This window comes from Amaranthus tricolor, chromosome 5, assembly GCF_026212465.1.
Source record: "Amaranthus tricolor cultivar Red isolate AtriRed21 chromosome 5, ASM2621246v1, whole genome shotgun sequence".
Taxonomy (NCBI): domain Eukaryota; kingdom Viridiplantae; phylum Streptophyta; class Magnoliopsida; order Caryophyllales; family Amaranthaceae; genus Amaranthus; species Amaranthus tricolor.
The window spans coordinates 28,914,806-28,926,544 of NC_080051.1; the positions used below are offsets into that span (position 1 = coordinate 28,914,806).

General features: G+C 33.2%; 2 protein-coding genes across 3 annotated transcripts; one reads left to right on the forward strand and one right to left on the reverse strand.

The window, feature by feature from the left end:
- Positions 1-1,007: 1,007 nt before the first annotated feature.
- Positions 1,008-11,353, reverse strand: LOC130812867 (uncharacterized). Of its 2 annotated transcripts, XM_057678493.1 has the most exons (6): positions 10,943-11,353; positions 6,453-6,553; positions 4,726-4,842; positions 4,539-4,640; positions 3,128-3,294; positions 1,008-1,142 (listed from the first exon to the last, which is right to left on the reverse strand). In XM_057678493.1, the coding sequence occupies exons 1-6, from the start codon at positions 11,205-11,207 to the stop codon at positions 1,061-1,063; spliced, it is 834 nt and encodes a 277-aa protein (XP_057534476.1). In that variant the 5' UTR covers positions 11,208-11,353; the 3' UTR covers positions 1,008-1,060. The 2 variants fall into 2 exon arrangements, with proteins under 2 accessions (XP_057534476.1, XP_057534477.1); XM_057678494.1 differs by lacking the exon at positions 1,008-1,142 and having other exon boundaries at positions 2,968-3,294; positions 4,547-4,640.
- Positions 1,381-2,467, forward strand: LOC130812868 (uncharacterized). Its single transcript, XM_057678495.1, has 5 exons — positions 1,381-1,514; positions 1,611-1,704; positions 1,972-2,045; positions 2,141-2,197; positions 2,329-2,467. The coding sequence occupies exons 1-5, from the start codon at positions 1,398-1,400 to the stop codon at positions 2,428-2,430; spliced, it is 444 nt and encodes a 147-aa protein (XP_057534478.1). The 5' UTR covers positions 1,381-1,397; the 3' UTR covers positions 2,431-2,467.
- Positions 11,354-11,739: the final 386 nt, after the last annotated feature.

The window sequence follows — 11,739 nt, forward strand, 5'->3', positions numbered from 1 at the left end:
TAAAAAAATATAACTTTCACTTGTATTAATTAGTGTCACACGATTCGTTAGTCTGTTTATGAATTGAAAACTATAAAGGCAAATTAATCGACTACAATCAGTTTAAGCTATTATTTTAATAATTTTATGCGAACTGCAATTTTAAAAAGTAAATTTGAAAAAGTAAATCATGTTAAACCGGAATTATTTAATAATTCCAACTGTATATAATTTCCATAATTTTGGCATCGTATTGTGTTAATATTTAATTAATAACAGATAAGGAGGTAAGAGAATTTTGACCCTTCTATATTTATTTTCTTTCTCTTATGATGTTTATTAAAAACTTATAAATCTACGATCATCCAAATTTAATTAACTGATTATGTTCAATACAAATTGTACTTATTTTAATTTATTTAGCATGACAAACAACAGACAACGGACGACGTACTGACGTATCACATCACATATAAATTATAATACAATATTACTATGATGGTGATATAAAAAATTATTTTAAATGATAAAACTTGTTTAACTTCGTTGAGATATGATGTTGGTTAAGTTTGATTATGAAATCTATCATGTTTGATCATAAAGACCGTGTTTGGATTTTAAATGAAGCTAAAATAATTTTTCTAATATTACTATTTGACAGTAAATTTATAAATAGTTTTGGTGGTGCATATAATTGTTAGATTTTCTCTGAAAAGATTTCAACAATTTGTTCCCTCAAAGATTTATATTGTTAACATTTTTTTAATCTTTAATATATACATGATTTTTGTAGTAGGCGTTTATTATATACAAAATAAGTGTTTACGATATGTAAAGTAGTAGTTGTTTATGAAATATGTAAAGTATTTATTTATAGTATCTCATGTAAGTTTTTATTATTTTTCATGTTCTCTTTCGTTTTTAATTTTAGGTTAGTCTAAAGAGATAATTTTTTAAAAAGACAGTTTCACTCAACAATTGAATAAAAAAAATTGGCTGTATTTTGTGGAGTAAGACACTGCTTTTAAATACTACTACAACATTTAACAAAGTTATTCACTTAATTTGAAAAAAATAAGAATTACAGGTTGATTATTTGACCTAATTCTTGTGACAAAAATTCAATTCTAACGATATCTTTTACCAGGAGAATATATGATAACCTGTACCAGGTCCACACAAAATAAAATGATATCAAGCTAAGTTGATGGAACACCGCAGATTTAGTAAATGTAGTGCATTGCTGAGTGGTGATCAGTGACCACGAAAAAGATGCATGAAAACCTCTGGAAGCTTCTACCAAGTTATAACCAGAAATAGAAAACACCCAACTACCTATTTAACTACCTTTCTCGTATACAAACTCCTCAACCAAACCGCCAAAACAACCAAAACCTCAAATTAACAGAAAAACAAAAATGTCTGATGACATTGAAGCTGTAACTTCTAACACAAGTTGTTATTACAGAGTTCTGGGTCTGTGCAAGCAAGCCACTTCTCATGACATTCGTCGTGCCTACCGAAGGCTGGCATTGGTAAATCTCGATGCAAATAGCTAGCATGTTGTGTTCTGTTTAACTATTTGTTTTTGTACAGTAATAATATATGGCTTACAAATACAATTGTTGCAGAAATGGCATCCAGATAGGTGGATTAAGAACCCTAATTCTGCACTTGCTGGGGAAGCTAAATTGAGATTTCAGCAAGTTCATGAGGCTTATTCTGGTAATTATTCGAACTTCTCATCTAGTCATCTGATCGTTACATTCTTATTACTATCGTTAAATCTAAGGGAAGATTATAAATGTGACACATAAGGGTTCACAGTAGAGATGATTCCGACAAATGAGATAAACTTCTATATGAATGATGCAACTCGCAGCTTAATACATGTTTTTTGATCGAAATATGCAGCAATAGCATGTCAATTTGCTCTGTTTTTCCCGTATTATTGTACTATGATTGACATCGGTTGATTTCTGTTGGGAGCAGTTTTGTTAGATAAGGGAAAAAGATCAGTTTATGATGCTGGATTATTCGACTTACTCTCAGATGATGACGATGAAGTGAGTCTCATATTTCTATCATGTTATAAGTTTTGTGGTTGATTTAGATCAAATTAGATTGGATTTTAAGTTTGATAAGCGTATTTTTGCTGCAGAACTTCACCAGTTTTATGCAAGACATGGCAGCCACAATTAAAAGAACTAGATGCAAGGTATAAATTTAAGAAAGAAAGCAATCACCAAAATTACATGTCCAAAAATAATTAAGCTAATTCAATTCTGCATTTTATTTGCTGAATTAATAAAAGACATTGATGAAGTTGTGATATTGCTGAATGGGCAGGAGGGGTACAGTTTAGAAGAGCTCCAAGAGATGCTATTTGAGATGGTTACTGGCTATGATTCTAATCTTCATTTTCCCAGGAAAAAGACTCGTACAAGTTGATGCTTTAGTTACGTAAAATTTTTGATGAGTTTGTTTATTTCCTTAAATGGGTTACAATAGTAACAATGTCAGAATCATTGATTTCGAGAAATATATATTTAGGTATTATTATTGATTGTAAATTACTGATGTTAGTCCGTAACGTGGCAAGGCAATGGAAGTTTGAAGAGAGCTTAATTTTGTAAATTATCAGCAGATGCGTCTTGAATCCATACTTCCAATTTTCATATGCAAGCTTTCAATTTGGTTAAACTGGCTTCATTGCTGATTCTCTTCACATTGTATGTTGATATGGAGGCTTAGATATGTATGGTGAATGAATGTGAGCATAGTGTTGCATTGTTGCGTTAAGGTGCTTGAATGGTTTGAGGTATTGTGTGGTAGTTGCAATCTACTCAAACGAGCAAAAGGGTAAAGTTGCGTACATCCGACCTCCCAAAATTTTTACATGTGTGAGCCAATGTTGTCAGGTTCTTAGGTGAAAATGAATAGCATCCTGAATATAGTAAGAGGCGAACAAGAATGTTCACAATTAAGTGAAGAGGAAAATGGTTACATATTATAGAGCTTTCGATTGAATGGTTTGCACAAATTTACAGTTTCTGAAATATACAATGTTGTTCTAAAGCATATATACAGTGCAAATTGATCATTGATGGGTTAGAGTGACCAACTTAGTCAGAAGCTTTATATTTACCTGAAGTGCCACTGCCAAAAGATCTTCTGCACAATCCCCCCACCACTTCTAACAGCAAGATGGAGCGTCTCAGATGCAGGAGGAACACCCCAAAGCAGCGGTACAGCAACAGTCATGCTCAATTTCTCCTGCAAACCACCCTCTGTTGCTTTCTCTGCGATAACAACCTGAGTGTTCCATTCCAAGATATCATCCAACATGCTTTCAATTGTTTTTGGTTTCATGTAACATATCCAGGAGAGGAGAGGGGGTCAAAGTTAATATGTTCTACATTTTGTCATTCCCAATCTTAACTTCCAATCGTTTACACTACCAAATCATTATCATTATCAAAACAAATATGGACAATAATTTTAATAGTATGATTTTGATGTTAGCAATAAATGTGACACAATGAGGCAGCTGATAATGAGATTTGCATCACAAGATGCCAAACAAACCTCAGCCTTCAGTGCATCATAAGGACCAAAAACCAATAGTTAAACCACAGAAATACACTTACCAAAATATATTATGTCCAAAGCATATAGTAAAACTTTGGACCTCATTTCTACTACAAAAGCATATAGACATCTAAACCTCAGACTAGCCAGATGGTCAATTTCCGGGTTTTGCAATGAAGTGTGGCTAAATGGAAATCTATTGAAGACAACCTTTAGGTTGAAATATAGCACATGAATTTGGTTAAAGACTAAATTATCCCTGTAAAAATCACCTATCCCCTGCCAACTTTCTTTTTTTTTTATTTGCTTGATTTAATAGATGTCTCTTATTTCGATGGGGCCAAAGATTAATAGTTCTTTGTTTTGGATTACAATGGACTATAGCAAAATGACTCATTAAATCATGTGCACTTCGTATATATGCGAAGTTTGCGTATATACGACTCCCTCAAATCTCAACCTAGATGGGAGCCACTTAATGGCATTGGAATAATGGTATGTATTGTTGGTATTGCTTAATTCAATAGTGTTAGTCAAATCTTAAATGGCATGGTAGTAGAAACTAGAAAGTAATGAAACCAGGTCATTTATATTAGATTTTTAAAATTTGGCATTAGATTAAGTATTCAGAAAGCCAAAAGTGAGTTCTTAAAGTATTACTTCCTCTATCTCAAAGAATTGGCCCCAAGTACAAATGAGGTGAAAATCAAGAAAAGTGAGTTGAAGTGGTAAAAAAGGTATATTTTTGGAAAGGCATGCAAAATGTCTGGATGGGATGAAAATGTAAGTTAAATATGTGGATGAAAATTAAACAAAGAGTGTGGGTCACGAAAAAAAAAAAAAGATGGGACTCACTAAAAAGGAAAATGTGATTCAATCTTTGAGACCGAAGGAATACTAAGATAACATAGCCCAAACTCAGAACATGAAAATATAAAAATAAAAAAGCAGGCTATATTGGAACAAACCTCTCCACCTTGTTCCAGTACACTGTCTTCAACAACATCACTAAGCATCTCAATTGAGCGACAAAAGCCAATGATGCAAAGCCTTCTACCCATATCAAGGCCCTGACATAACCAAATGGTAAAGCGTTATTCATTGTGAACTGAACATGTCAGCACATAGATTAAATCGTAGATCAATATTCCTCACATTTGTTGCTGCAATATCAAAAAGCGCACCCAGACAAAGGCTTTGCTTTGGATCCATGTAATCACTCTCCTGAAAGCGCTGATACCTTGGAGGAATTTTCACCTTACCCTGCTCCTTCTGCATTGTAAGAAAACAAAAAAGGTGGCGACTTATCAACTTTCATTCATTGCCTAACATGCAATATACACACCAAACATTCTGAAAATTGATATAAGTAATAAAATCATTCATTGCTTAATGTGCAAAATACATCCAAACATGTAAATAGCAAAGCCAAAAAAGAGGCCATCAATCAGTTCTTAACCCCCAATGGTGCATAATGTGTTTTAATAGCATGGAAAATAATGATCACCCTTTCTACTCTGCAAGTCTGCAAGTTTTTAAGCACATATCACACATGTGGAAAAGATAATTAAGCATCATAGGATAGAAGTGTCTAGGATGGAGCCTTTGACAATAAAAGATATCCCTTCAAATAGGTTGAAGCTAAGCATCACATAAAACATCTTTGGAGATGTTGCTTCTTTGCCATTTTGTGGACTACTTGGAATTGGGATAGAAAGAAAAAGAACCTTTAAGGATAGTGTTCTTCCTTTAGATGTAACTTGGGAAAGAGTCAAGTTCTTTGCCTAGCTTTGGGCAAAGCCTCAAAGGCCTATGGTTTGTTCTAAGATTTGGCGCAATTCTTTATCAAAAAGAACTACATTATCAAAAATAAGGAATATTAAATTGGTCCACTATCTTAACACTAAAAATTTAAAGAGAAGTCAAACAACTAAAATCATTTTAATCAACAAAAGTTGCATCAAGAAAAGGATGATACATTGATACATATATGAGTATATGAGTAAGGGGGTTTGTCAACCAAGCTAGTGGCTAGCCTAAAGGTAAGTGCCAACAAAATATTCTAAAATGCATATCATTGTTTCTTGGAACGACATTCGGTTAGGAACGGGGAACGGGAACGGGAACAAGGAACGCAACCTTAATTGACTCGGGAAAGATTGGGTACGAGATACATTATGTATAAAAAATATATATTAAAAACAAAATTAAATTAAAAAGATTTTTTTGCTTTAAGAAGAATGTTTTTGGTTTTTTAGGTTTCATCTCGTTTATCCTCCCTTCTTTACTCTTTAATTTGTAAATGAAGGCCACAATGACCGGGACGTCACCTTGAGCGATTTGGCATCGCGTTTTGTAGTGATTGGGGACGAATGTTCCCGGATCGCGGAACGTGGCTACGTTCCACATTCCATGTAACTATGATGCATATGCTCTTAGTCTCAGCAACAAAACTGTATGCCTATAATCTTCTATTAGCAGCAGAATGTACAAAAAAATGACATACAACAAAGCAAAAGGAAAAAAAATAATTCCAAGCCAAAACTATCTTAAGCATTCAAATAAGCATTAAAAATTATGCTAGGGAGATCATTCATAGAAGACACAAAATCTATTCCCTCATCCTATGTTACTCGGACACTCCACTTTACCTCAAATACTCGTGTTGACACTCGGACATGGATAGGACACTTGGACACTTAAATTATTCGTGTCAAATATTGGTTATGATTCTGCTTCCGAGTAACATAGAGGCTTCACCAATAAGAACTCATAAATTATTTCAAATTCTATTGAACACCTAAAAACCTAGATGTGATCCATACCGGCAAAGTCTTTGAACTCAACATATCACCTTCACACTTGACCACATGAAAGCATACCTTGGATGAAGAAATTCGTCTAGGTACCAAAGAACCTCCAAGTTGAATAAGCCCATCTGAAGTGAACATTGTGATTTTTTCCTCACGAACCCACTGAATATCTACAGTATAATAAAGCAGAAGTCAGTGCTGGAGTGCAAAACTCTTGTAGAGGTAAATCAAATAAGATCACAAGACACCATCTTCCTGAAAACAGTATTATCACAGAGCTATTACTCAAGCAGAAAGTATGCTGCCTACAATCAAGAATGTGGTCAAAGAAGCAAAAATCAAACTTGTAATTAGTAATATTGCACCAAGTCATGAAGCAAGAATGGGAAGCATAACCAAACAACCTTGCATTTAAAGAAAAAGGCTTCATATCCAACTTGCAGCCGCTTATAAATCAAGCAGAATTTTTCCAATAAAAACGGCATACCAGGTCATTCACAATTCATCTATCAGATTTTCTTGGTCGAACTCGTAAAAATTCAAAACACGAACTTAACATAGGAAACTAGAGTATTGTGAATCCTGTAGCAATTAGTTCAACCATAGAATAAAGAAGCAACTCTAGCATATTTCCAGCAATAAACTAAAACATAACCCTCGAAAATTAATCTTATTTAAATCAATCAACCCGTCATAGAGCTCACTTAATGGACTCATTCTGAAAAATTACATAAAAGGCAACAATTTCTAGTCGATTTCATCCAGCAATCATCAACAACAAGCGGTTTTACACACATTGCGACATTCATTTTTGACTATTAAGACCACACTTCGCTTGACAGGGAAGAAGTTCATCTAGACATCAATTTTTTAAATCCGAAAAGGCAGCAATGATATAACAATAAGGAGAAAGATAATAAAAGCATATATCAGGTGGTTAGACACCCAAACTACAGTTTAAGTACGATTGTAATCAACCTAAAGTATAGTAATCTTCATAAACTGCTAAGATATTTTAGTGAGGACTTCCTTTCAAATTTACTCTCCATCCTAATACATTACATTACTCCAACACCACTAAGGGTTACCCACCTAAGAAGGGTATAGGGGTCAAAGTACACAGTCTTACACTTATAACAAAGTTGTTCTCGATAGACTCGTGATAGAAAACACCATATACAACTTCATATATAAGAAGTGCAAATGATCAAGAGCCATAATGCTACAATCCATTATCTAAAACCAATGAACCATTTCATCATAATATATTAAGAAATTTGATGTGTGCTCCTTCGAACATATGATCAAATTTTTATCTGATGGAAACTACGTTTTCATTGGTTCTTCAAAAAAACCAAAGGGGTATGATCAAACTTCTAGATAGATATACCATTTAAATTGCAGATGCAACACATTTCGTGAAAATTATTGCACTAAAAGTCTTGAACACCATATTCCACTTCAACACCTTTTTTCATACAAACATTATTGATTATCATCTAATTGAGACCTTCCATTCTTCCTTATTTACTCATAGTGACACCATTAAAAATTCTTTGCCTCGCAATTTGTCGCTTAGATCACTTTGAAGTTTGAACAAAGAACTAATGTCATCAACCTCCTCATCTCAACGTTTTTGTTTACAATGAACATAGGAACAATTAGTGTGCTATGATCAATAATCTTTGTTTGATTGTCTCATAAACCCATGTGACGCAAAGAACTTACTCATTGATCCCTCCATGTACTACATTGCTCTACAGAATTCCAATCAGAATAAGGATATGTAGAGGGTTTTTATGATAAGTGATCTAGAAAAAAGACCTATTGGCTGTATGGAGGAACATAGACTTAAGGTTGATATGATGGAAAATAGATATAGCTCGTTCTTTGTTTAGATAAGAAATGGAAAGAAGGGATAGGGATCAAAGATGTGTAGGCAACTTGCTCCATTATGACATGATCATTATAAGGAATGAGCTAGTAAATGGATGTATAATTCATCCTAGTATACTTAGTAACATATTCATCATCATCATCATACATTTAACATTGATTAAAGATTTTGGTATACTTAATTTTTGGTGTAAAACTTAGTTACTTGCCACAGTTTTTTGATTGCCAAAAATGACAAAGTTTCCTAAACTTAAAAGGTCATAATAAGAAATTGTATAATCACTCAGTATAAACTAAACTCCTAATCTTCGATGTTCGTATGTAATAATGCAATCAAAATCGAACATGAATGAAATCCAAGGATAATGAAGATTGAAGAATAAATGGTAGAACTACAAAAACGAAAATGAAAAAAACAATAATTGCAAGTCATTGAGGAAGTTGGTGGGACAAGGGAACAAAAGATGAAGAATCAACATGAAAAAAGGCTAAAAAAATACATCACTCACGCGCATAGTGCAAAAATGTAGCAACTGTAAACACGGTGTTGCGGGTAATATAGTTGTCCTATCTCTAAATATCAGCCTAAACAGTGAATATTGCTCGAGACGACCTAAAACGTGGTTTTTAACACCTTTACAACGACGATATACAGATTCGGAAAATTTGAAAACCTTTATGATACGACCAATACAATACGACCTTATTTTTGCACTATGCTCATACCTCTAAGGATAATAAAAGTCATATGGTAGTGAAAAAGGATACAACACAGTGGAATAAGGAAATTTATGTTGCAACAAAGAAAAAAAAAAGGGTGCCATTTAGCTTTAAGAAAATGTAGGGTTCATGAGCATATTGACAAATGTTAAATAAATAAGGAAAAACGAGACTAGACAAGAAGTAAGTAGATAAAGTAAAAGTGAATGAAGAGTTATACAATAAATTGGATGTTAAATGATGGGGAGAAGGATCTTCATAGACCGACCAAATGGAGACAAAAACTTAAAAGGATCGTAATAGCATAAAGTGTGTCAAAGATAAACATTCCAACATTGTTGTCCAAGATAGAGACCAAGGATACACAGGTATATTTTGACGAATTGTTCAATCAATGTCAAGAAGGGTCGACATAAGACAACTTGATAGAATCGGTGAAAGAGATAAGGAAATTCATGAGATGAGACAAATAAATAGAGTAAAGGTGGACGAAGCTTTGAAGAAAATGAAACAAAAAAAAGAAGTAGATCCCAATGACTTAACTAATGAGGCTTAGAAATGTTTAGGGCATATTGGGTTGAATACTTGAATTGGTTAACTAGCTTGTTAAACATAGTATGGAGAACAAACAAATTGTCAAAAGACTATATGATAAGCTTTGTAATATATCTACAATAACTAAAATCATTTTGAATCACATTTGATGTAATGGAGAGAGTGATAAAAACTGCCTTCGAAGATGCACTACCATGAAAATTATACATCTGATGCGCTAACACATGGATGACTAAAAAGTAAATCAAAATAATTTGAACAAGATTTTATTGAGAACACATACGACAAAGAATCAAGAGAAATACTTTGGTAGTTTGGTTCGTTATGGTAAAAAAAGGTAAGCCACATAAGAATATAAGTATATTCCAGATATGTATGAGGAATTAAATTTTGAGGCATTGGAAGGAACAATTGTTCTATTTATAGCGGTCTTAGATGAGACAACAAAGCTTACTAAGAACAATGTTTCATTGTGCATTTTATTCGCAAATGACATCGTAATAGTCGAAGAAACTAGAGATTGGATTTTAAGTTTATATTAAATCAAAGTATGACATGGTACATGGAATCTCATTTTGGCATGCAGGATCGTAGTAAGGATGTTGTGAAGTTACGTGCAAAAGAGTTCCGTCAACTCTAAAGTGAGAGTTTCAATTACTTTTGGCCAATAAAGGGAAGAGGTAGACCAAGATCACAATAGAAGGAGTGAAAAATGACAAAAATTGGGATTTTGGAAGAGTGTATGACCAAAAAAAGGAACGAAAGAACGAAGAGAATTTAAGTTATATGGTTATGAATTTATTAGTTGTATATTATGAGTAGGATTCAAACAATGAGCAAGGTTTTCGGCGCTAATTTATTCATTTAATATAGTCTACCCCATGTAATTGTAGTTACAGCTCTCACATTCTTGTGTGTCTTTTCAAATGCCAAGCTTTAAAATTAGGTTCAACACACACCAAATCCTAGCTGTTCACAATTTACTGTTCTTATAAGTGTATTTTGTACAAAAAAATCGTGCTTAAAGTTACAGATCATTTGAAGATACAATATTTCACAACTGGGCTCTATACTTCATTCAAAGAGATCCATTTCAGGTTGCGGTTAGGTAAAGGTTTGTGTTACTTCTCAAGTTTGCTTCCATAGCCTCATAATCTTAAACATACAAGAACTTTACAAAGCTGAATTGCTAAACAAAACATAACCAGCATGGTACTAGGGTTATCCACAATCTAATAGTAAACTCCTTACTCTTTTTCAAACTACAAAAAATAAACAAATATCCATCAAAAAGATGGACAAGAATTGCAATTAATACGAGTCAAATCCTGAAAAATCGAATTATAGAAGTAAAGAATGAAGGTAATTTAGGTAAAGATGTAACATACCAGAATCCGAATTGGGAGATTGAGGATCCCACGGGTAAGAGCCACAACCAAACTCAAAATGATCACCGGGAGAAGCTTTCACCGTGAATCGGAAAAATCGAGAAGAAATTGATTGAATCAAGAAGCAGGGTTGGCGATGAATGTTCGTGTTTTTAGTAAAAAGAGATAACGTGGAGGAGATATAGGGAGGAATTTGACGAAAGTTTCGATTATTGTTTGACAATGGTGTATATGATGCGAAACACAAAGCAGAAGTTTCCACCATTGTTGAGAGTAAAAGAGAAAAAATATTTACAAATGAATATTTTCAATGGAGGTTGTGATGGGTAGAGTCGCAGAGATATCTATCTTTTTTTGTCGATCAAAAAAATTACGCCACACAGCCGAATCAGGCAGGGAAGCGGAACCGCAAGCCCACATGTCAAAGTATTTTAATATTTTCACGAATTATAATTTTAATGTTTATATTTTACTTATAGTTACTAAATTATCAAAATTTATAAATTAGAACTAAAACACAGAATTTCCATCATATTAGTAGTCGGAATTTTAGGTTAAGTGGTCGGAGCTTTACGTTTTTGGCTTATACATGTATTTCTCAAACTTATCTTTTTATATTTTGAAATTTATAATTTTTGATGGAAAAGGTGTATAAGCTTTTATTATTTATTACTAATCGATAAACTTTGAAACAATAAGATTATCGATTCTACATGAATCACCGTCAAGCCACACCTTATCAAATGTTAGAATTTACCCATTTAGCTAATCTATGAATCATATTATTGATTTGACTT

What these genes read in the sequence shown, in the direction of transcription:
- LOC130812867 (XM_057678493.1), bottom strand. Translation starts at nt 11,207, where the DNA reads ATGGTGGAAACTTCTGCTTTGTGTTTCGCATCATATACACCATTGTCA. An exon ending in ATCTCCCAATTCGGATTCTG is followed by an intron (nt 6,554 to 10,942) that starts GTATGTTACATC and finishes ATTATACTGTAG; the next exon opens with ATATTCAGTGGGTTCGTGAG. An exon ending in TACTGGAACAAGGTGGAGAG is followed by an intron (nt 3,295 to 4,538) that starts GTTTGTTCCAAT and finishes TGGAACACTCAG; the next exon opens with GTTGTTATCGCAGAGAAAGC.
- LOC130812868 (XM_057678495.1), top strand. Translation starts at nt 1,398, where the DNA reads ATGTCTGATGACATTGAAGCTGTAACTTCTAACACAAGTTGTTATTAC. An exon ending in AGTTCATGAGGCTTATTCTG is followed by an intron (nt 1,705 to 1,971) that starts GTAATTATTCGA and finishes TGTTGGGAGCAG; the next exon opens with TTTTGTTAGATAAGGGAAAA. An exon ending in TTAAAAGAACTAGATGCAAG is followed by an intron (nt 2,198 to 2,328) that starts GTATAAATTTAA and finishes CTGAATGGGCAG; the next exon opens with GAGGGGTACAGTTTAGAAGA.